Source organism: Nycticebus coucang, chromosome 24, assembly GCF_027406575.1.
Source record: "Nycticebus coucang isolate mNycCou1 chromosome 24, mNycCou1.pri, whole genome shotgun sequence".
Classification (NCBI taxonomy): domain Eukaryota; kingdom Metazoa; phylum Chordata; class Mammalia; order Primates; family Lorisidae; genus Nycticebus; species Nycticebus coucang.
The window spans coordinates 30,707,511-30,732,120 of NC_069803.1; the positions used below are offsets into that span (position 1 = coordinate 30,707,511).

The window sequence follows — 24,610 nt, forward strand, 5'->3', positions numbered from 1 at the left end:
AAAGACTGACTGCTTGGGTTCACATCCTAGGCCAGAATGTACTAGCCATTGACCTCAAACAAGTTTCTCATCACCTCCATGTCTGTTTCCTTATCTGAACATGGTGATGAAGGAGGCACCTGCCTGCTGGAGCCACTTTTAGTGTTAAATATGTTTAGTAGAATATCTAGTGCACTCATTATGTTATAGCTATTTATATTATTTAGTTCAAGAGGCAGCTTTTATCTTGGGACGCTTTATTAATTATTAATAATGTTTCCTTAAAAAAACACAAATTGGTCTAGTTGCATAAATGCGTGCACCCAGGATGGGGTCAGGGAACCAGCTGGCAATCTTAGGGACGAACATGAAGATATAAAAATGAACTTCCCTTGCCACCACTTAACAACTAAATAAAAAGGCCCCATTGAAATATGGAATTTCCTTGAATAATAAGCACCCCTGAGGAGAAAGAAAGAAGAGGAGCTTCCGGAGCTGTCTTCCGCACTGGAGTTTAGACTCCTGTGCCTGACACCTCCCCACATGTCCAAGTGAGCAGACATCCTCACCCGGGAATCAGTGGGTCTGGATTCTGACTCTGTCTCATTGGAGTCTGACCTCAGGGTGGTCACTTAAACACACCCAGTCTGTCTTAGTCCATTTGTGTTGCTGTAAAGACTGTTCCTTAATGAAATGTTTTTCCTTTGAGTTGCAGAGATTTTCTTTTTCAAAGGCTCCTATAAGGATTGAGACCTATAGGGGACATCAGGGGTCTAGGGAAAGATATCTGAGGCTGGACAATTTATAAGGAAAAGATGTTTATTTGGATGCCTAACAGGCATCTGTTAGGATAAGGGCCTCAGGCTGCTTCCACTCCCCCACCTCTCTGTGCTCATTTCGCCATCTGCAAATGGTGACAATGCTGGTGCAAGAGAAATTTAGCTATTTTTATTATTATCCCTTAAGCCAGTGACACTAAATGTGTTGAGTGCTTCAGCACATGGTCATGAAGCCCTACTGTGCGTCAGGCACTCAGCAAGGCGCTGCAGAGACAGTGAGCTAAGCCAGGCACCAGCCCTTCCCTTAAGGGAAGGGAGCTTAAAGGAAGCTTTAAGGGAGCTTAAAGTGTGATGGGAAAGGGGCGGCGCCCGTGGCTCAAAGGAGTAGGGCGCTGCCCCATATACCGGAGGTGGTGGGTTCAAACCCAGCCCAGCAAAAAAAAAGAAAGAAAGTATGATGGGAAAGACATGTGTTGATCCAATCACATCAGTATAAAACTACACTTAAGGTGTCACAAAAGCAGCACACATAGTGTCACAGTGAGAGGGCAGAGTCAGTCTGGGGACCTAGAGGCGAAAATGGCTTTGACATCTGACAAGTGGGTTGGAGTTAGCCAGACTGGGATTAGGGGTGATGTGGGGTGGCAGTGGCCATACAGCAGTCTGGGTGAGGGGCAGCAAGAACACAGGCTCTCTGGACGGACAGCATTGACCTGTCCCAAGGCTGCTGAGGCTGGAGCAAGTGACCAGGGCAGACCTAGGAGGAGAGGAGCTGGGCAGGAAGGGCCCAATCCTTCAGGTCCTTATAGGCCATGTAACAGATTTAGATCTCCTCCTAGGAGCAGAAAGGAAGGATGTTAAGTGTAGAAGTGACAAAAAACAGCTCTGTAGTTTGCAAAGAGCTTCAAGACTAAAGTGTGCAGGAGGGACAGGTGGGTGACAAGAGTGGAAGTAGGTGTGTCCGTGAGGAGAGGGAAGGTGCAGGGGGCACAAGTCCGTCTGTGCTTGCTGGCAGGTGAGCGGGCCTGGGGAGCTGCACTGCCCAATACAGTACCCACGAGTCCAGTGTAGCCAGTAAGCAATTAAAATGTGCTGTAAAGACACACTGAATGTTGAACTTGGGATGTAAGAATGTAACATATCTTGGCCGCACCTGTGGCTCAGTGAGTAGGGCGCCGGCCCCATATGCCAAGGGTGGCGGGTTCAAACCCAGCCCCGGCCAAACTGCAACAAAAAAATAGCCGGGCGTTGTGGCGGGCGCCTGTAGTCCCAGCTACTCGGGAGGCTGAGGCAAGAGAATCTCGTAAGCCCAGGAGTTAGAGGTTGCTGTGAGCCGTGTGACGCCACGGCACTCTACCCGAGGACGGTACAGTGAGACTCTGTCTCTACAAAAAAAAAAAAAAAAAAGAATGTAACATATCTTTATGTCCATTGCATGTTGGAATATTTTGAATATACTGAATGAAAATCCATTATTAAAATGTTACCAGTTTCTTCTAATATATGTTTTTTTAAACGCAGCTATTTGCAAACGTAAGCTTCAAGTGGGCTTGGTATCCGCGGCTCACATTATGTCTACAGCGGGAAGGGGAGACAGTCCAGTATCTAACCCTGGGGAATAATCTTCAGAGCAAGGCTTCTGCCCGCACCGTGATCCCAGGTGAGCGTCCAGGGGAGAGGACGGTAGTGGGACAGGGAGATGGCGGGTGTTGGGTGCCCTGAAGGGCAAGCGTGGGAGGCCGCAGAGGCGCCCAGGCAGGGCTCCGCCACCCGGGTCCGCGCGGCGTCGTGTCCGGGTGGTCGTGGCCAGCTCCTCTCCCCGCTCCAGTGCGCGCTGGTCAAGTGCCCACACCGAGCCCGAGCCCTGGGTTTAGGGAAGCAAGAGGCCGACTATTTCATAACGACTCTCCTTCGAGTCTTAAATATTGTTCACAACTCCTTCCTCAGCCGTTCGCAGAGACCTGCTGGCCCCACCAACCAGAGAAAGCGTGGGATGGGATGGTCGCCGCCGCAGACAGAGGGGCAGCTGCTCCCAGGTGGGCCCGGCGTCCCCGCGGGTCACGTGGCCGGGCGGCCACGCGCCAGCCCCTCCCCCACCCCGTCCCCGCAGTCCGCCCGGCAGGTGGCTCTGAGCCTGGACGCGGGGGAGGGGGCGTCAGGCGCTGGGGTAGGGGGCGGGCTGTCCCTGGCGCGGAGACCTCTTATCCTGTCAAAGGGAGACTAAAGGAAAACAGCTCCCTGGATCCCGGACACGTTCTCTATCTGTTATTGGTAAATATGCAAATGAAAGGCCCACAAGGTTTGCGAGAGGCAAATCCAGCTTTCGGCGGGCGACCGAGGCAGCAGGCTCTTCCCAGGGCGCCTGAGACTCCGAGGGCGCCCTGCGGAGCCGCGGCGCAGGCTCGGTTTGGTGCGCCCGGGCCCGCAGCGGCCGCCGCTCGGGGGCGCCCCAGAGCCGCGCCCGGCCCCGCCTGCCCGCCCGGCCGGGCCTCCGCGCCCGCGATGCCGCCGTTCTCGCCGCCGCTGCCGGGCGCGGGGCCCGCCGCCCGCCGCAGCCTCCCGTCGGCCCGAGGCGGGATCGGCTGCGGCGCCCGCGCAGCAGCTCCTCGTGGAGCGGCCGGCTTTGTCCCCGACGGCGCGGGCCTGAGCGTCTGGCGGCGGCGGCACTGCAGTGGCGGAAGCCGGGCGCTCGCAATGCAGCAGCGCGGCCGCCGAGCCGCGTGGAGCCGGCGGGGCCCCCGGGCCGCCCGCTGCCCCCGCGCCCCCCTGCGCTGACTGCCCGAGTGCGCCCCCCTGGCGGCCCGCTCGCCGCTCGCTGCAGTGCGAGCCGCCTCCCCGCCCCCGCCCCCCGCGCCGCCGCCGCCGCCGCCGCCGCAGGAGAGGGAGGAGGGACGGAGGGAGGAGGCGGCGGGGCCGAGCCCAGAGCCCGTCCCGGGCGCCGGCGAGCCAGCTCGGGCCGCGGCGGCAGCGCCATCCGGGGGCCGCGCCTCGCCCTCCGCGCGCCGGGCGTCCGCCTTCCCCGCCGGCCCCGCCGCAGCCTCCCGCGGCGGGGACAGAAGCTCCGCTCCGCAGAGCAGAGAGACTCCGTTCCTCCCTCCTGGGGAGGGTGTCGTCCCCTGGATCGCCAAGTGCGAGGGGTCCGAGCGGCGGGCGCCGGCGCGCCGTGACCCGCCATGGCTCAAGCGGCCAAACAGCTGAAGAAAATCAAAGACATCGAGGCGCAGGCCCTTCAGGAGCAGAAGGAGAAGGAAGAATCCAACAGGAAGCGGAGAAACCGCTCCCGTGACCGAAAGAAGAAGGTACGAGGGGGGCGGTGGCGGCAGCCCCGCGGCAGAGGCGCCCCGGAGCGGCGGCTGGGGAAGGGGCGAGGTGGCGCCGCGGGCCGGGCTGGCGGAGTTGGCGACCCCGCGAGCGGAGCGCGGACGGAGGCTTCTGGGCGGCCGGGGAGAGGACAGGGCAGGAGGCGAGAAGGGCAGAGCCGGCGGCGGGAGGCTGAGGGCGCGCGGGAGCCGCCGCCGCCCGCGGGGACCTTTCAGCACCTCGGACAGAGGGCGCCAGGCCCGGGCCGCTCCGGGACCAACTTTGCGGGCCTGGCGACTGCGGCGGCGCGGCGGGGGCTGCCCTGCTCCGCTCGCCGCCCCGCCTGGCTTTCCAGGAGAGCGGCTCTGGGCTCCGGAGGCAGCTCTCCCTGGCGCCTCCCCCCGGTCACCCACTCTGGCGCGGAGAGCCCATCTTTCCCCGGTTTTTCTGAACGAGGGAGGCTCCTGCCCTTCCCTGACCCTTCTCAGCTCAGGATCGCCTTTGTTGACCTGGGTCTGGTGGCAGAAAGGAAGGTGCACCCCCACCCCCACCTCCCGGCGTTTGGCAGCCTCTAACGTTGGGGTCACTCAGGATAAGTCACCCGTGGCAGAGAGGGGAAGTTCTCTGGAAGCCTGGCATGGGCCCTGCGCAGCCTGGCCCTGAGGCCTGGCCAGAGGACAGCTCTGTGGGTAGGGCACAGAGACCCCCCCAAAGGCAACTGTTGCCGTTTTAACCCCTGTCTTTCTGGGCCTGGGGTCTTCTTGCCCTTGATCAAAGCACCTTTAGAAACACTTTTCACTAGAAACACTGTCCAGGTACAAGCACCTTTGATTGTGAAGGGAGGGGAGCAGTTAGCAGGTAGAGGCTCCGGCAAAGAGGTGTTTTCCAGCGGTGGAGGAGGCCAGGAGTGTGTGATGTAATTCTGGGAATCCGAAATACCCGTGAAGCTGAACTCCAGCTTGGGGAAAGCCATTTCAACTTGAAGAAGCAGATGAGGGGCTCAGCCTGGGGCCACCTCACCTGGCAGTGAACCTCTCTCCGTTCCAGGACAGAGGCACTGGCCCTGGTTGAGAAGGAAAGTTTTTCCTGAAATTGTCTCATTCTGAGAAAGAAGTTTGGAGCCTGCGGGAGACAACAACGTGTTGGGAAACAGGAGGCTGTGTGTGGGTCACCCGTCCTCCCTCCCAGCTGGTCAGCTGGACGGACATTTTCCCAGAGAGGGGACACAGGGGGCAGAAATGGGCTGGGATTGTCAGAGAAGTGCCCAACACTTTGTACTGTTTCCTGGACCCTTCAGAAGGCAGCGGCCCCTCCTCCTTCAGGAGATTACCATCTTGTGTGTAAATAGTAGTTTCACAGAGCGACCTCCCTCTTAGCAGGAGGGAAAAGGGCCTTCCCCAAACCCATGGTGAATCAGAGTTTGGGTTGCTGCCACTTAGAGAATTCCATCAGGTCCCTCTGCTGGGTCTGAAGTACCAGAGCCCATGTTGTGAGTCAGGCAGGGGGGACGTCAGGTTAGATGTGGCTGCGCTCACCCACTTCCTTGGCACGAATGTAAACTTCTTGGTAGGGTGGAGTGCTCTGGAGCCAAGACGGTCCTCTCCAAATGGCTCATTCAGTGTTTTCACCCCACTTCTTGCTCTTGAGCTCCCTCCTTGATGCTCCTGATACTATGAATAATTTTTTTGAGCGATCGTCAAAGCACAATTCCCCTCTTTTATTTTTTCATTTCTTTTCCATTCTTACGAGACCCCCTCTAATTCTGAATTCTAGCTGTATGTAAGGCACACATGGTGAAAGTGATAATTCCGTATTCTTCTTACTTCTTCGGTCCTCCTCTTTCCATTCTTGGTGAACCTCATATCTATTTTTTAGTGGTAGATGATAAAATGTTCCCCTCCCCCCAAAGGATGTTATCTTGTTTTACTAGCTGGTCAAAGCATACTGCGTCAGTGAGCATTTAAAAATCTTCCATACGGATTTCCATTATTTTACACAGCGTCTTGGGTGCTGTGATTGATATGACAATAAGGAAATCTGAATTCCAAGCAATAGCAATGACGCAGACCCTTAGGCCTGGGGTGTGGGGGTTGTTGGGTGGGGTGGGCTGTTGGGCTGCTTTGTTTGTGCTTCATGAAGATTGTGAATTCTCTAAGCCATTGGGATGGTCTTGAGAGCCATCATAGAGTGTAAAATTAAATTTTATAGCAAAATCTAAAATCAGGAGAAGGTGGAAGGCCTTAGGGGGCAGCACCGTGCAGAAAGCTCATTTGGGGGTCACCTGGAAGGTTCATGTAAGGTAAAGCCCAACGAAGAGCTGTTTTCCACAAAGGAATCAATTTTTCAAGGCAACAGATTAAAATCAAGCAGCGGAGGGCTTTACAGTTGGTCTCACAGGCTGCACAGCCTCCTTCCTCATGTCAGCCTGGAGAAAGAACTTGGTACATGCAAATGAACACCTCATGTGGTCTGTTGGCCACTGGTGGGGGTGCTCCGCTGAGGCAAGGGCACTCTGCATTTACTGGAAAAGTGTCTGTCCCACGGGTAGCCTGCTTCGCAGGCACTGACGGCGCAGAGCTGGCTTCCTCTCGTGTGTAGAAATAATTGTGGTTGTAACTTTGGCAATGGTTGCGGTTTTTACAGTTGATGGTATCGTGTGGGAAGGCGCTTGCTAAGGGGTGCTGTGCACGGCAGGCGGGGGAGGCGGTGTTGTGACGCACTGAGTGACACAGATGGGGACTCAGCCACCTCGACACGGGGACTCAGCTAAACTCGGGAGGTCTGCGGATGCCCGCGTGCTCGTGGGGCCCCACTCGGTGTTTGCTGCACACAGCACCAGCCTCACTAGCTGCTTGCTGTAGCTGCAGCTCTGCTTTTAAGAAAAATAAAATCCAGCATTCATGGCATTTACTGATAAGCCCGCTCCCCCACCCCCCGGCTTCTAAAGGTTGGGATAGAATAAATAAATTGCAAGGCATGTGTATAAAGCCGACATTTGCAGTAAGAATGACGGCTCTCCAGGGCTGACAGAGCCTGAGGCATAAGAATGTGTGTCCTTCTTCTGTTTGCTCAGAGCCCGGGCGTTAGCAGGAGGAGAGGACAGGGAGGTGGGAGGGAAAGTGAGGCAGAGGATGGATGAGGGGAGAACTCAAGGAAGGAAGCAGGATGGGGGAAACAGAAGGGAGACAGGGGGCTGACGTCTCAGCCTTGCTTTATGGGATCCCACCGGGGCTGCTACCCTCAGGACCTTGAGACCCCGGGTGGGGTTTGCCCGGTGCTGTCCTTGTCCCTGTGTTGTTTGCCTGCTTCGTCCTCTGGCTTGGAAGGAAAGTTGATGTCCTATTCATAGCTGTGTATCCAACACCTAGCTGGAACCTGCCATGCCAGGGGCACACAGGTGGTGTTTGCGGGAGTAAGTGATGGAGCAAATTAATACATTTGTCTCTTCTTGCCTTGCTGCCTTGGTCACCCACGTGTGTTCCTGTGACTGTCTTTTGGGGGCATAGGAAGAAAGCCTGGTATTTCTTTTCTGATCATTTGCAAAGCAGTAGAGATTTGTAGGCAGGCAGAGACGCCATCTAATCTTTTGGTGCAGTGAATTCCACCACTGAGAATGTGGTTGGTTCCTTGCAGGGTCTCTGCTGCACTAAATGTCAAGAGGTTTTAGCCATTTGCAACAACAGTGTTTGCACAGGGACCCCAGGAACCAAGCACTTACAAAGAGGGATGGAGGAAGGTGGCGGGAGGAGAGGAAAGGGAAGCCGGGGAGTGAAGAAGGGCCTCCACCACTTTGCTCTGCACATGGCTCTGTTGGTTTCCCCGGGCAGCACAGCTGAAGAGCCTTAGCCTCCTCTTGGCTGGAGGAAGCCCTACCCATGACTGCAGAGGGGTCTGCAGTTGATCCAGTGATTAGAATCACAGGGGAGGTTTGGGGGGGGGGGTTCCTGCATGAGACTGGAGTAGTTGTGACAAGGAGGGTTTAAGAATTGGGGAGGTGGGGGAGGGGGGGAGGAGGCAGGGCAGGAGACTCGTGTTGCACAATGACATCTATTTGCAAAAGGCCTCAAATGTAAATTTCTGATGTTACCTCCAAAGGGGTCTATGAGTTAATCCGAGAGGCAGCTGACAGGGTGGAAAGAGAATAATGTTCATCAGGCGTCTGTAGACCTGGGTCCTGTGGCCCAACCAATTCACTAATAGACGTTGCAGCATATTTTGATGTTTGTATGTAAAGTCTCCATTTATTTGGTTTTGAGTAATCGGAATCACGTCACATTACATGTGAATTGTTAGAAGTGTTAATTTATTAGTTGCAAGCCTTATAAACAACCACAACTTTGGTAGCCCTGCTTTGTCATTTCTTCTTATTTTAGTACATTTAGGAACCTAAAAAAATGGAAGTGGCCCTCACTCTGGGAGGTGAGGAAGGCGTCCCTTGTTGATAGGGCACAAGACAGCCCTCAGGATCTCTCCCTCTCTCTTGCTCATCCTGGCAAAGGCTGCTTGCTCACCAGTTCTGTTTCTCTTGTCTCAATGTGGTGATGCTTTGTTAAACCCCCAGTCAAGGGTTTCTCTCCCATCCTCCTAATAAAAGTGAGCTGGCACTGGTGAAAGTGCACGAGGCACTCCAGATCTGCGTGAGCGCGCCCTCAGCATGCCTCCCTGCTGGCCCTGTATGGGCTGACCCTGACACCTGATTTTCCTCCTTTGGCTTCGCAGCCCCTCACTCTCTCCTCCTGGAAACTTACCTGTCACCCCTCTGCTTGCTCATCCCCACTCTGGCCTTCTGCACTTGGCCTTCGTGCTGCTGTGTACGCCTGTACACACAGGCGCGCAAACACACAGACATTCTTGTGTTATCCCTTCTGCTAAATTGTCTGCTCCTTGAAGCCAACAGTTGAGTCTTTGCATCTAACGACTTCATAAATATTTACGGCTCAAACTGATTGAGAAGCTCCATTTAACGAGTTTAGATTTTTTTTCTTAGTCTTTTCATTCAATTTTGAAAGAGTTGGCCCTAAAGAATTGGTGCAAAGTGGGGTGGCGCCTGTGGCTCAAAGGGGTAGAGTGCGGGCCCCATATGCTGGAGGTGGCGAGTTCAAACCCAGCCTCAGCCAAAAAAAAAAACTGTAAAAAAAAAAAAAAATTGGTGCAAAGTAAATCCATTCCCTACCATCCTTGATTATTCTGACAGAAGTAAAATCTCTTATCATCAATATTTGTTTTTTTGAGAAATGCAAATAAACTTTGCACAGTTCTCTGGGTCCATTTCTGGTTCTTGGGAAGCTCAAAAGTCTCCTCCTTACAGAGCACGGGGTTAGGGGTTGATGCCTTCCAGTTGCTGTCCCGGCTAAGAGTGCTTGAACAGGCCTTGGATCCCCTGAGGCTCAGCTTGCTCATCTGCAATATAGGCACTGAATCAAATGAAATGATAAGTGAGAAGGTGCTTTGTACATTTTTAAATTCCCCCTGTATATGTACAGGGTTATAGTTAATGACATAATGATTGTTCATTAAATTACTCTTTCTATTGAATCTGATGCCAAAGTTCATGCCTGGTCTTCTATGGCAGCCGCAGTCTCCACGTTTTCCTGGGTAGGCCAGCACATTCCTATTTCAGGGCTGGTAAATGAGAACAGGATACTTTAAATCGTATCTTCCTTTTGTTTTCAGGGGGAAAAAATGAATATTCTACTTTGACAAGATTTATTATTACAGACCTGCTTGACAATCTACATGGGTCCAATCTACAGCTCCGAGATGTGCTTGGGTATTTTCAAGCTTTATTAAAGTCCCACACAGTGTTTGTAGCTGTATATCAAAAGGGGAATATTAAAGTGGTTTTTCTGAGAAGGCTATCACTCTCAGAGCCCCAGACAATAAATCTGAGGTGTGTGATATCACCGATTACGGAGTGTGTGGTATTCTGGGTTGACCAGACTCCTCTGAGGGAGACTTGGTGGGTCTCAGGAGGGCAAAGCACAACATGCTCGCTGAGAAAGGAAAACTGCCTTCCAGACACTCAGGAGCAGCCTGTCTGACGGCTGAGGACTCTGTCTGGGCATGAGGTTAGCACAGAGTCTGGGAGAAACAGCAGAGGGAAGCTGAGCCCTGGCTTACCTGCTTTGCTTCTGGCTGGTCTGGCTCACATGCTTACTTCCCTGCTAACTTTCTGGTTTGGAGATTTCTCCCACTAGCCAGCATCTTCTCCAGACAACCATGTAGTAACGTTGATCACACCTGTGCATCGAGACAGACAGCATCTCTGCCGCCATCATCTGTTCTATTATCTGGGGTGAGTAGAAGAACCCAGAGCCGTGTCCTGGACCTGTTCTGGAAGCACCTGCTGGAGCTGGTCTTGGATCAGCTATATTAGGGACAAGAGGGAAGCCTCCTGGCTGTCTCTTGAAGGTCTACAGTTTCACTGCCCGCCCCTGAGAAGCCAAATGGTCTAGGGAGTTTCCCATGAGGAGGTGTGCAGCCCAGAGCACGCACAGAATGTCATGGCTCTGGGGTGGGGGAGGCGGGAAGAGGAGGCATCTTAGACAAGGAGGAGAGGGTAGACTCGTCACCACTGTGGCCTTCAGAACTAATTCCGAGGGTGGCTGGGCACAGTGGCTCCTGTAATCCTAGCACTCTGAGAGGCCAAGGTGGAGAATCACCTTAGCTCAGGGCCCAGGCAAGAGCAAGACCCTGTCTCTACTAAAAATAGAAAAACTAGTGGGCTTTGTGGTGGGCACCTGTAGTCCCAGCTCCTTGGGAGGCTGAGGCAAGAGGATGCTTGAGCCCCAAAAGCTGAGTTTGCTGTGAGCTATGACCCAGGGCAACAGAGTGAGACTCTGTCTTAAAAAAAAAAAAAAAAAAGATTGTATATGAAACCAGCACATTGTACCCCTTGATTGCACTAATGTACACAGCTATGATTTAACAACAACAACAAAAAAAGACAACTAATTCTGAAAGTGAAAGGACAGCCCCAACCCCAAGGCAAGACCCACTGGGAAAGAGGGAAGTGAGAAACAGGCCCAGTAACCCTCGACCTTGTCAGCATCCGAACTACTGTGGGGGTCACTACCTGCAGGTCTGACTGGGGTGGGTGGGGCAGACACCCCTCAGGTGCGGCCTGTGGTGAGCAAGGCACCCAGAAAGCTGAGGCGACTCCTGCCGAAGGCCAGGCTGGAGAAGGACAGGGAACAGGTGACAAATGGAAGAATGGTGAGTGGTGGAGGAAGTCGGCCTTGGTGAGTGTGTGCATGTGAGCAGGGGGGTGACGCTGACGGTCTCGTTTTGACACATTTGCACACCTACCTGTGTAGGTCAGAGTGTGTGTCATACATCAGATGTCAATGGGAACTTGACTTGGTGTTTGGGTCGATAGTTGGTGCATTTTGCTGAGCTAGGAGAGAGGAGGGGGACATGTTAGGAAGAATGTGACAAGGGATTTTTTGGCTTACACCATTAGGTGGCTAACATGGGGAGAGAGTCCACAGAAAATGTTCGTAAACATCAGGGCTGCTTGGGCTTTGGGAGGGGCCCCTGTCAGTTCAAGTCTGCACCCTTCAGCAAGGCCCTGGGACCCAGATATTCCCAGCGTTGGCATGAAATATGGCACGGGCAGGTCACCAAGCCAGCAGGGTGTTAGGACTAAGGAGCCGGCTTGGCAGGGGATGTTCTCCTGCAGAGAGGGCAGGTCTCCCCAACTCTTGGAGAAGGGATTGCAGAGCCATCTCCCAAGTGGTGACATGTTGCACATTCACTAAACATGACACCTGAAAGAATGTGTTTCTAAGAATATACTTTAAATTAAAAATTAGGACTATGCTTTCATTGTAATGTTGACTCTCAATGGACACAATGTAAACTTGTATATATAATATATGCTGAATAGACCAGGAAAACAGCCCTGGATGTGGCCGTGCAACGTACAGTTAAATTGGGAAACACACAGGTGTTAGCAGTGGTCATCTTTGATGTGTGTTTCTGGGTGAGTAAGTTTTCTTTTTAATTCTTTTCTGTATTTTTAATAATTGTTAAAAATAAACTATGTTACCGAAACACAGAAAAATAAAAGACAAGACGGGGGTGCCCTTCTTCTGAAAGAGGGCAGCAGGCTTTCTGGACTCGTGTGTCTTCTGAAGATGAAAGCTGGGGTTTATAGCGGACATCACACCCCCGGTGATGAATCCAAGGTGATGTGGACCAGGGCCAAGTAGGCGACAAGATGTCCTGGCTCCAAGTGGAGCTGGAGCGTGGCCCCAAGAGTCTGGGCAGTTGGGTCTTGGCACATGAGGCTGTCCATTGTAAACCAATTGGAGAGTGCGTGTGTGTTGGGTCTGAGGCTCCACTCTGCAGCCAGCGTGCTCTTCCAGAAATGCAAATCAGATCTCACACTCCCCCCGCAAGTCCTTCAGTGGTTCCCTGAGTGCCCTTAGAATGAAGCCCCACTTCCTGCCCTGCTCCCATCTCATTGCCTCCTGTCCCTCGTGCCAGGCTGCGCTGTCTGGGACTTCTGACACTTTGCATCTGCCTTCGCTTCTCCCCACGTGCTGTGTCTTTGGCCTCCGGCACAGGTGCCAGCTCCAACATCAGAAGTCACTTAGGATCTCCAGAGGTCTCCACAGGGTGGGCTGCCCTGTCCCATGTTATTAGCTCACTTGTGGGCAAGGTAACCAGAGAATCAAAAGGGCTTTTGTGTGTCAGGAGGTCATCTGTGACTACGGTGTCAAAACAGTAAGGGAGAGCTGTGGCCCAGGATGGCCGAGGGTGTTTACTAGTGGGGTGACCCCGGGCAGGTTACTTAATGACACTCCTGGAGACATAGTTTTGCCATTTGTAAGATGGAGAGAGCAGTTCTACCTGACAGCTGTGCAGGGTTAAATTCCAAGTTGGTAGTCCTTATCCCGTGTCGCTGCCAGCTTCGTAAATGAATTAGGAAAGATGGTCAAGTATAAACCTGATGGGAAACTCCAGTAATACGAAGAGTCAGAAACAGCCCCAGTCAGAAGAGCTTCAAAGCCTGAACTGTGGCAAGGTTTGCAGTGAATTTACAGAGAAGGTGGGACCTCCTTTGGCAGGGAGATTTGGTAAATTCATTTTATTGCTGCCTGAAAGAGCTGTTTCGTTTTCTACCATTGGTTGCACTCTGGAAATGGGATGGCTTTGCTGCCCATCTTGGGTCACGTGGTGCCAGTGGCAGGGCAGTGACTCCCACGGCTTGTACAGCCCACGAATGTGGCAGGTCCAGCTGCAGCAGATGCGGGAGGGACCCAGGGCCTGCCCGCCGAGACAGCAACGGCTTGGGAGCCGTGATGTTATAATGCCACTGACTTCTGGAGCTGCTACACTTAACTATGGCACCTTTTTCCGGTAGAGCAAACCACAACCCAACTACATCTTTTAACAAAATACATACTGTCTTCTTGCAGCCTCATGTCACAGCCCTCTGACTTCAGTCTTGAGCAGACCTCATGTGAAGGACATCTGGGCTGTAACCTGTCTGTTGAATTGTAGCTCTGCAAACCCAGGTATCAGTACTACCCCAGAAGGGACTTCCAAGAGACAGACGGACAGGAACTATCTTTATGGTTCTATATCAAGGCCAGAGCTGTGCCATCGTTAGATTCTTCTGGAAGAACTTTTGAGGGAATCCACCATGAGTTGGCCTTGCTTGCCCTGGTGTGATTGTCACAGCTCTTCCCAATGCTCCTGCCTCGGGCCTGGCCCTTCCCATCCTGTCTGTATCTATAGCCATTGTCACTTTTTTTCAAACATAAATTTTATAGTTGTCATTTCTCTTCCTACAACACTCCAGCTGCTGCCCTTTGCTTTGAGGGTGAAGTTGAAGCTTTTTGTCACGGCTCCCGAGACCCTACACCTGGGCCCTTCCCTCTCGTCACCCCTCCCTGCTCTCTGGGCCTGGCTGGACACCCCTGGCCTGCATCTCCTGTAGGCTGGTCCCCTCTGGAACTCAGTCTGGCTCCCGCTCATCTGCTCCACCTCCTCCAGGCTCTCCTGAATCTGGGTCAGAGGTGCTGGAGGTGCCTGTCTTGAATAAGGTGGATGATGTGGGGATGGACCCTTCACACTCTGCCATTGTACATCGGCTGAGGTGTTTCCCAGGCCTTTAACATGATGGTCCTAGAGCACAGCAGCCTCTAGCAGGGCAACAGCCAGGCCCCACCGTGTGTGGCTGGTGTGCTCTCCATGCAAGGAGACAGGGGAAGGCAAGGGTTGCCTCGAGCAGGCACGCTGCCCACTCATGCCCCCTCGGCCCTCCCCCTTGGCAGGTGCATGGGAACCATTTTACAGGTGAGGACTTCAAGGGGCTCAGGAGGGTTAAGGACCTCGCCCAAGGCCACACAGCTAATCAGAGCCAGAGCAGGTTCATCCTGGCTGCCAGATTTTACAATCTTTGTCTTCCTCCCTCTAGGGCAATGATGAGAATGAAATAAAAGGAAATAAAGTGCCTAAGAGGGGGGAGGAAGGGGCAGAAGGCTGAACACAAAGGACATTTTAAATGCACCTAACACAGAACCTGGAGCCTGTGAGCTCGACCTGTGTGCCTCAGCTCGCTCAACTGAAAGACAGACACCGTCCCCACGCTGCAGTGGCTTCCAAGCCACTCAGGGAGGGGAAGGACATACCCCCAGAAAGAACCAATCCCATGAGTAGAGCTAGGGTGTGGACAGACACACACGTGTGGACACAGATGTAGATGTGGGCGTAGAGGGACACGCAGAGACGTGGAGACAGAGATACAGGCAGCACGAGCTGGGGACGGGCAGTGTTGGGATGGGCACAGTCTGGTCCTGGCTCTGCCCTGCAGGAAGTGGCTGGGTGACCTTGGGAAAATCGCTTTACCTCTCTGGGTCTCAGTTCTCCCAGCTGTAGGACAAAGAGCCTGGGCAACACTAGATGACACGGCTTCTTGGAAGGGACCTTGGGGATTCCCTGTACCGTTCCATTCATGGGGAAACTGTGGTCTGGAGAAAGGAAATGTCTTGTCCTGATCGCACAGGGCACTAGAGCCAGGCCTCTGGCCCCAAATTTCTGTAATCTGGAGAGAAATTCTAGCTCCTACAAGCAATGATCCTTTGAGTAGAGCATGGCCAGAGGAGCTCTGAGAAGGCGAGAGGGACTTTGTTCTTTTGTTTCATGTGGAAACGGGCCTACCAGGTTGAGACAGTAAAGCGCAGGGGCTGCAGAAGAGGGGTGTGCCCATCTGCACTGCTGTGCAGGGCACTAAATTATTCAGGGCCTGCTAGGCGCCTCTGCTGGGGAGAAGGCTGCCAGGGAGCTTATGTTTGGGTGCAGAAGCCTAAGCCCTCTTGGGGGCCTGCTGGAAGGAAATAAACCCTGGGTGATTATTCCAAATTGCTCTTGTCCCAGTGCCCTAATTAGTGCTCTTGGGTGTCACGTGAGCTGGGGGAGTGTGCAGGGCCTGATGTGGATGCTTGCTTGATTCTCTGTAGCTGGCGTATCTATAGGATGGACCTCCTAGTTCAACCTGCTGATGCTGGACGTGAGCAAACTGAGGCCTGGGAAGGGGCAGCAACTTTCCCAAGGCTCACAGATGAGCATCAAAGTCCAGAAAAAACATCACTTCTTCTGGGCTGCCTTCCCTAGCTTTTGGGGTTTTTTTTTTTTCATTTTTTTGCAGTTTTTGGCTGGGGCCAGGTTTGAACCCACCACCTCCAGTATATGGGGCTGGTGCCCTACTCCTTTGAGCCACAGGCGCCGCCCTGCCTTCCCTAGCTTTGTGACGCAGAAATAATTTGCCCCCTTTCTATGTTCCCTTAGCACTGATAATATCACCAGTATAGCCCTCATGGTTCTGTTTGTCTCAATCGAGGGTCAGCAAACTTTTACCGAGAAGGACCTGGTTGTGCATATCTTAGTTTCTGTAGCAAGTATCCGACTTGCCGTCGTGGCATGAAAGCAGCCCAGACGGTCCACAAACACGCAGGCACGGCTGTATTCCAATAAAACGTCGTTGATGGACACTACAATTTGAATTTCATTTAATTTTCATGCATTACAAAATGTTATTCCTTTCTTTTCCCCCAAACCACTTAAAAATGTAAAAGATCATTCTTAGCTCATAGGCTATACAAAAACTGGCAGCAAGCTAGATCTGACCCTTGCGTACAGTTTGCCAACCTCTGGGTTAAATGCTTGATTCTATTGCTAGACTGTGGGCAGAGACAGTATTTTGGTCACTTTTGCATCCCCAGAACCTGTTGGCTGAAGGAATAAACTTATTAATGTGCATTAAATACAGATACAAGGAATCATGTAATAATAATCATTAACTTCTTTTTCTTTTTTGAGACAGAGTCTCACTTGCCTAGGATAGAGTGCAGTGGCCTCTAACTCCTGGGCTCAAGCAATCCTCCTGCCTCAGCCTCCCAAGGAGCTGGCACTACAGGTGTACACTACTGTGCCTGGCTCATTGGTTTTATTTTTAGTAGAGACAAGGTCTCGCCCTTACTCAGGCTGGTCTCAAACTCCTGACCTCAACTGATCCTCTTGTCTTGGCCTCCCACAGTGCCAGGATTATAGGTGTGAGCCACCAAGCCCAGAAGAGGTATTATTGCTCCTATTTTACAGACAGGTAAACCAAGGCGATGGGACTGGTAATGTTGAAAGGGCCTCTGAGTTCCCATCCAGTGGGGCTGTGGCTGTGTCTGTTGTGTGCGGGGGCTACAAGGGCTGCTCGGGCCTCCTCTGTCTCTGGGGGAAGCTCCGAGGAGCAGGGCCAGCTCGGTGGCTGCACAGGGTGGCAGCCACATGGGAGCACGTCTCTGAGTGGTGAAAATAGAAGCAGTCTGCTGCCTGCCCGGGTAAAAGGCCCGTTTTCCTTCCTACGCCTCTCGGCATTGTGATCCTCCAGTGAGAGGCAGCAGTGTCTGCTCTGTGGAGGGAGAATCGCTACACATAGCTAAAATTAGATGTTTTGTTTGAATTATGTTAATTTGACTTAATTGCTGGGGAATGTCAATGTTCTTCAGAAATCCAAGCGCTCTGTGGGCTCGGCCAATAACCGTCAGCCCCTCCACTGGCGCAGCGCCGCCCCACCCAGCACCCCACCTTAATTATCTCATTTGCTCTAGCACAACAGGCTCAGGAGGGCGCCACCCGGAGGCTGTGGTCCCTGGCTTTTCTGGGAGCTGAGGTCAAGGTGATGAGCTTGCAAGGGCCTGGAGCACACTCTGGATTCCTCCTGGTGCTGTGCTTTAAGCCTGAGGTCAAGGTGATGAGCTTGCAAGGGCCTGGAGCACACTCTGGATTCCTCCTGGTGCTGTGCTTTAAGCCTGTGTCCATCTTCTGCTATGCACTGTCGGCAAGGGCAAGGCTGGGTTTGTGGGGGGCCCCTGGCACAGTCCCATGGGGTCCTGCCCTTAGAAGGGTCTCATTGAAATGATGCAGAATTTTTATTAATAACAAGGGGCCTCATATTTTCATTTGTGCTAGGCCAGTGCTGACTGTAAAGTTGTCTTTGTGGGCTAGCACTTGTATTTCTTCTTGAATGTGGTCTGATCTTAGCCACGGCAGCTAAGGATGTCCAGGGAAGCTTCTTTTCCAAACAGCTCCCCCTGTGCCTGTGGAGAGGTGGGACTCAGTGTGAGAAGGCCAGGTGGTCAGCCTCTAGCTCCTCTTCCTTCCTCCTCCACCTCTGGACTTTGTCCCCATGCAGGCAGGGTGTGAGCCTGTCATCCAGCTGCAAAGACCTGTCCTCCCCCTGCCTATGGCTGTGGCACCAGACTGGACATAGAATAAATCTTTGGATACCGTCCTCCCAGTGGGGTAAGCAGTAAGTATCCCGACCCTCCAGGCCTGCTGCACACTCAGTGCTCAGCTTTTGTCACTGCTGCCAACACCGTTTGAAATTATTTGACAAGTCTTGTAATGGACTCGAGGGAATGAGTGTATGGTATTGCTGCTGGACTCTGCCAGCTTCCAGGATGGTTTTTCTTTTTTTTTTCTTTAGATGGGGTCGTGCTCTGTGCAGTGGCAAGATCCTAGCTCACTGCAACCTCAAACTCCTGGACTCCAGTGATCCTCCTGCCTCAGCCTCCCAAGTGACTGGAACTACAGAGGCACACCATTACGTCCAGCTAAATTGTACGTTTTTTTTGTAGCGACAGGGTCTCACTGTGTTGTCCAGGCTGGTCTCAAACTCCTGGTTTCAAGCTTTCCTCATAACTTGGCCTTCTAACATGCTAGAATTACAGATGTGAGCCTCTGCACCTGGTCCTACAACGTGAATGTACCGGGCCAGCCAAAGCAATTTTGGAACTCTTTTTTATTTTGCAATGGCCATCAGAGCTGTTGTAGGGGATCTGGCAATTAAGGTCACGAACTCATCCTAGAAAAAGTGCTCTGAAGGGTGGACTAGGTGGACAAAGCTTCCCCAGGGGAGTGCTTTGAAGGTGACCAGAGTGATATTCACCAGTGAGGTGGGGAGCACTTTTCCTAGGATGAGTTCTCAAACTTAACTGTGTGACCTTGCCTGTGTGTTCAGGTGACTGTTTTACCAGGAATAACGATAATGGCAGGTCGCTCCCTGTCTGGTGGCAAGCTCCCAGCCATCGTCCCCATCCTCTCCCTCTCCTTGTTCCAGCCCTCCCGCCTTTGTTCTCTTCCTCAGACGTCCCTGGCTGGCCCCTCTTAGGGCCTTTGTGTCTGTCCTGTGCCTTCTGCTGCTTAGCTGGCTCTCTCCGCGTTGTCTGTCTCAGCTCAGATGTCACCTCCCTGGCCATCATCTCAGACCCCTTGCTCTGAAGTAGACCGCTTCACTTCCACCTACCCCCGCCACACACTCTGGCACTTACTTTTCTTCACTACCTGGAATTACCCTATGTGTTTCTATTTTGTTATCCATGTCGCCCTTCCTGTATTAAAAGATCAATTTTATAAGAAGGGGGACTTTCTCTGTCTCGTTCACTAAGAAGGGTACACAGTGAGCCCTTGATAAGTGCATCTAGAATAAAATGACGAATCTGCACCGTCAGCCTTATTTGCTAAGTGGGAGACTGAGACAGAGCAAACAGTAACTTGCCTGAGGTCTCCTGGCTGGGAGGAGGGACGCTGTCTGGCTCCACAGCACAGACCTGCTGCCAGGGAGCTGCTCCTGCCCCAGCCTGGAGCAGGAGGTTGGTGCTTAGAAGTTTGCTGGTCCAGGACCAAGCGTGTACTCTTTCCCAGATGGTTTTCTCTTTTCTTACCTGACCCATGAGATGATGAATGTTTTCTCGGGGCCATTCTATGACAGCATGGAAGTTCTGTAAATTATCTTTGTTTTTAAAAAAATTTAGACACAAAAATTATTGTGATTTGGCCAGGCATGGTGGCTCATGCCTGTAATCCCAGCCTTCTGGGAGGACGAGGCAGGTAGATTGCTTGAGCTCAGGAGTTGGAGACCAGCCTGAGCAAGAGTGAGACTCTGACTCTACTGAAAACAGAAAAATTAGCTGGGCATAGTGGTGAGCGCCTATGGTCCCAGCTACGCAGGAGGCTGAGGCAGAAGGATCCCTTGAACCCAGGAGTTTGAGGTTGCCGTGAGCTATGGCACCATGGTGCACTCCAGCCTGGGGCAACAGAGTGAGACTTTGTCTCAAAAAAAAAAAATTAATTACTTTGGTTTGCAAATTTTAAAATATAAGTCTTTCACGAGGTGCAGTGGTTCCAGGAGGCTGAGGGTGGAGGATCACTTGAGCCCAGGAGTTCGAGGCGGCAGTAAGCTGTGACAGCCCCACTGCACTCCAGCCTGGGTGACAGAGCAAGACCATCTCTAAAATCATCATAATAGTAGTAAAATATGAGTCTTTCCATGAAATCCAATTCAGTTTTATATTGATCAAATGGCCTTTATTGAAGAGAACAAATTCCACGAAACCGTCTGATCCCTCGCAGATGGTTCCTGAAGCCCGAGTTGACATATGTGACATATAGAGAAATCCTTGGAAAAGTAAAAAAGTGTCACGGAGGGGTGATGGGTGACTGTCACCCGACATGTCTGCCATCTTGGTTTCTTAATGAAGTTGGTGCATCGGTGGGGGTCAGGCGAGAGCATTTTAGAGGTTTCCTTGCTTATTCCTCAGCACTCAGGTCAGAAGGCAGAGTTTGCTAGTGATGCACAGGAGAGAGTGCAGGTGTCGGGGGTGGACGGCCTGGCTGGGGGGCCTGAGACACATTCCTGCCAGCTGGGCCAGCGTTCTCACCTGTGAAGCAGGTCCCCTTCTGTCATTGGCCTCTCTGTGTTCAGTGCCTCTCACGCCCCCCAGATGCACTTTCTAAGTTAACCCCTCTCCCTGGGGGGCCCCTGGCCAGAGGCCAGGTTTCTGGGGGGGGGTGTTTGAGAATGAGTGAGGATGGGGACAGTCAGGAGGGGGTGCATCCCAGGGTGTGGGCGCTGGGGTGCACTGGGAAGGCTAGACCCTCCCCCTCCCCCTCAGAGATTGCGTGCAGCTTTCGGCAGCAGGTGTGAGGCAATGGTTTGGCAGAGGCTCCTGCCCTACCAGGGTGCGGGATGTGGGCTGGGAACCTGTGAGGCTGTGGGGCAATCCTGCCTAGAGCCTCAGATGGCACCAGGAATGAAGGCAAAGGAGGGCACATGGTTTCCCTCTTGTGCCCAGCTGCCTCCCAGCCCCTGGGCCTTGCAACACTAGATCATCTGAAAAACATGGCCAAGAAGGAAAAAAATGTGGCCCCCTCTGAGGGAAGTGGCTCCACGGTAGAATGTTGACACGTGGGTGCCAGCCACTCCCTGGACAGCTGCTCCCCTTGGAGGCTTGCTGTGGCCTATGGGTGGCTGCACTGCCCAGCTGCTTAAGAGGAGGTCCAGCTACTTAGTTCACTCGGTCAGCAGTCACAGAACGCTGGGCACAATAGGCAAAGCCAACCGGCCTGGGAACGGACTGAATGGACACACAGGTGTGTCTGTCTGCGGTGCCTTGGCCCTGAAGCTGGCTGCCCATTGGGAAGGGCCGGGAGCTTGGACTTGGGTGAATCTGGGGCTAGTCCAGGCTGCACCACGCACCACTTGGCCCAGTAACTTCCACTCTTTTCTTCTCACCTTGTACTGGCAGCTAAGTCAACAGAGGCCCAAGGTGACTCTTCCAGCACCTCTGGAGGCCCAGTGTTGAGGATGCCCACAGGTCTTCATCTGTCTGACCCACTCTGTCCACCAGGCCTCTCCTCCTCCCTGCCCCTGGGCTCCTAAGTCAGCAGAGGCTGCTGTCAACCTTTAGGCCGGGTCCTGGCACAGCTGATACCCTGTGTCAAAGGGCTGTAGAGTCTTCAGAGTCTCTGTGAGGGAGAAGAAATGCCAAGGCCCCCGTGTCTGGCTGAGCAGGGCTGAGAGGATAGGATAGGAGGGTGTGGGGTCCCAGAAACCGGGAGAGAAGAGGCAGGAAGAGGGGACCCAGTAATTCTGTGTCCCTCCTGTTGCTCAGACCAGCTCCATAAATGTCCTGCAGGATCACCCCTTGACCTCCACAGTGTCCCTTAAGGGTCTTGCGCCTGGGACAGCTCAGTTGAGTTGCAGGTGCCTGGCGGAGCAGCCCGGTGGAGGGTCAGCTAGGCAGAGGAAATGTCGCTGAGTGTTTTTCCAGCTTTAAAATGGGAAGATGGAAAGCAGAAAGTCACTCAGAGGCAGAGAATGTCTGGGACGGGGAGCAGAGACATAGATAAAGCAAAATTCGCAGTTGTGAATTTTTCCTCTGCCGGTGCCGAGGCTTGGACAGCTCTGATGGAGGCAGCCCAAGGCCTTCTGGTGGCAGATCAGCCAGGGAGCCATTAGGGCACTTGTCACACGTCCTTACTAGGATGCCTGTCCAGAGATGAGGAGCGAGGCCGGGGGAGGTCGCCTGCCCCTCACTCTCTCTCACACTCTCTCTGAGGTTCTGGGTGCAGCCCTGGGCCTGGTACACTCCAGTGCTCTGAAAGGAGCAGGTGTCACCCACCCCACTGCCAGTCTGCCAGGTGCTGCCTGGCCACCATCAGGTAGGCAGCTGAGCTCTAGGAAACAGTGCCCACCCTGATTCATGGTCCTTTTTCTGGGCCCAGTGCAGCCTTTCGAAATTAAATTTAATTTAGTAGAAACAAATTATGATGGCCAGGAGACAAAGATACAAGATCTGAAACAGAGGCGTCTCCAGGTTTGCTGGCCCCTGGTGAGCAGCCCAGACATGACCCTAATTCACAGCAGCTGCCGTCCCCGAGTGTCCTGGTGGTTCTGGGTGCAGCCCCATGCCTGGTACACCCCAGGGTGCAGCTGGCCTGCTACCTGCCTGCAGGATGCCCCCAATCTGGGCCATGGCCTTTCACAGCCCACTCCTCCCTGACACGTGCCCAGGTGCCTGTTGGTCCTTTCGGAGCTTGTGTGTTGGGTGCGCACATATGGGCATGTGTGTACATGTGTGTATGTAGGGGAGGTTCTGGTGTGAGCTTGGCTGGATCTGTTTAGCTTCCAGAATAACATCTTGCCAAGGCCCCTGGGCCGAGCTCCTCTGTCCCTTGGTTCAGCATACAGGCAGACATTGTGCTGGTAGCAGGCTTCCCCAACGAAGACATGAGGCGCCCGAGGAAGGGCTGGCCAGGGCATCCAGAGCCTCAGGGTCCAGCACTGCCTGGCTCTGAAGTGGGCAAGGCACCAGGCTGCCCTCCAGAGCTGCCCACTCTGCTGGGACCTTCCTGTGTCCTGCCTCACCCTGACATCCACCGGTTCCCATAGAGTACCACCTGTGTTCATTCTCTCCGAGGTATTGTGATTACAGCAGGGCTTGGGATGGGCAGGTTTGTGTACAAATCCCAGCTCCGCCACTGGTAACCACAGGCTGGGCGATCTCCTTCAGCCTTACTTTCTTGCCTGCAAAACGGGGCTAAGACTAATGACACCTGTCTTGTAGGTCTTGTGAGGCTGCGATGTGAGTGTGGGCTCAGAGTGAAGCTCCCTGACCCAGTGACATTATCACCTTCACTTTACAAATGAGGAAAACGAGGCCTGGAGGAGTGATGTGTGGTGGATCAAATGTAACTTCCAAACCATTCCTACGAGGAGGCGCCCAGGACACGTCTGGAGATGGGGGTGTTAACGGGAGTGGGGTGGGGGGTTGGTCGAGGCATCTGGGAGGAAAATTTAGTCACTTGTCTCTTTACAGACTAAATCCATCAAGTGTTCTAAATAGAATAGTGGTATTTTCTTCCCAAAGAAAATGAACCGTAACAAGAGAAAGGTCAGGTGGGATGAGCAGGGACGAAGCAGAGCTCTGCCCAGGCAGCTTCACCTTCTCCTCTGCACAGGGCCTGCACGTGGGGATCCTTGCGGTTGAAAAGGATTGAGGATTTAATACAGCGTTGCCATAAACCATTGTACCTGTTGTTCTGCCTAAGAATCTCTGTCTTTGTTGCCAGAGATGACAAGGGTGACAGAGGGCCCTACAGACTCCCCAACTGGGAGTCAGCTGCGGGGTGTCTTATAGGAGGTAGATGTGCTTTGAGATTTTGGGGGCAGTGGAAAGGGGACCCCGGGGGAGCTCTAAGAGATCTCTCCAGAGAAAGATCCAGGCAGGCCCCTCATCTTTCAGAGGATTTACTGAGTCTGTCTGCAGGTATCTCATCTTTGTTTTTTAAACCTTAGGGTCCCTATGTAACCCACCTTGAGGATTATGAACCAAGTACTGAAAAACCCAATTTGGTGCAGACCCACGTGCCCCACCATCCACAGCCCCTGCGGCTCTGCAGCTCCAATGCAGCTCCACTCTCACTGCCACCTTCACCTGGGATGACCTTCCAGAAATATGGCGTATTTAGCAGCGGGCACCTGGGGTTTTGGAATTGGAACTAGATTAGAATCCCGGCTTCACACTGTACAACCTGAGTAGCTTCTGCCACTCTTGGGGCCTGAGTCTTTTTTTCTCTGAAATAGGGAAAAGACCAACACTGGAGGATTCTCTGGGTGATGTGCGCAAGTGGCAATCAAAACGCAGATGTGGAAGCAGGATGGGGGGCGGGGGGCTCGACAGAGGGGCAGCGGAGCAGGTGGTGGGGACGCGGGTCCCCACGGTGCTCAGGCTCTGTGTGGGCACTGGGGCCCCTGGGGGGTGGGCTGCTCTACTCTGCACACGGGCGAGATGCTCAACTTGTTTAGCTTGAAGTCATCCTGCAGCGTCATTTTGGAGGAAGTGTTTTGTGTGACTAAGACAACGAATCAACTTGGGCAATGCTGGGCTCATCTGTTTCTGAAATATTAAAAACCCTCTGATGTGGGTTAGACGGAGCGCAGTGAGAACAGCAGCTTATAAATAATAAGCCATCGGGAGCGCTGCGGCCTGCTGTCTGGTGGGTGGGTGCCTGGCGGGGGCCTGGGAGGGGCTTCTGGGTCAGGCCACACTGGGTTTGAATGACTCAAGGCAGGTGCGGCCTCCCTGTAGCACGGCAGCTGCCACCACCCGGAATGTTGCATCTTCCACGCACCAGGGCTCAGAGGCCCACGGTATCATGGCTCTCAGGGGCTGCAGTAACAGAGACCCATCCACCAGCCCAAGTAT

The 24,610-nt window shown here is 53.2% G+C and overlaps 1 protein-coding gene across 4 annotated transcripts in view; it reads left to right on the forward strand.

The window, feature by feature from the left end:
- The first annotated feature begins 3,855 nt into the window (after nucleotides 1-3,855).
- ANK1 (ankyrin 1) overlaps nucleotides 3,856-24,610 on the forward strand; it is a 199,252-nt gene continuing 178,497 nt past the window's right edge. For all 4 annotated transcript variants that reach the window (XM_053578494.1, XM_053578493.1, XM_053578495.1 and 1 more), the window contains exon 1: nucleotides 3,856-4,057. In XM_053578494.1, coding sequence (XP_053434469.1) covers nucleotides 3,932-4,057 — 126 coding nt within the window. In that variant the 5' untranslated portion in view covers nucleotides 3,856-3,931. The remainder of the gene's footprint in view (nucleotides 4,058-24,610) is intronic.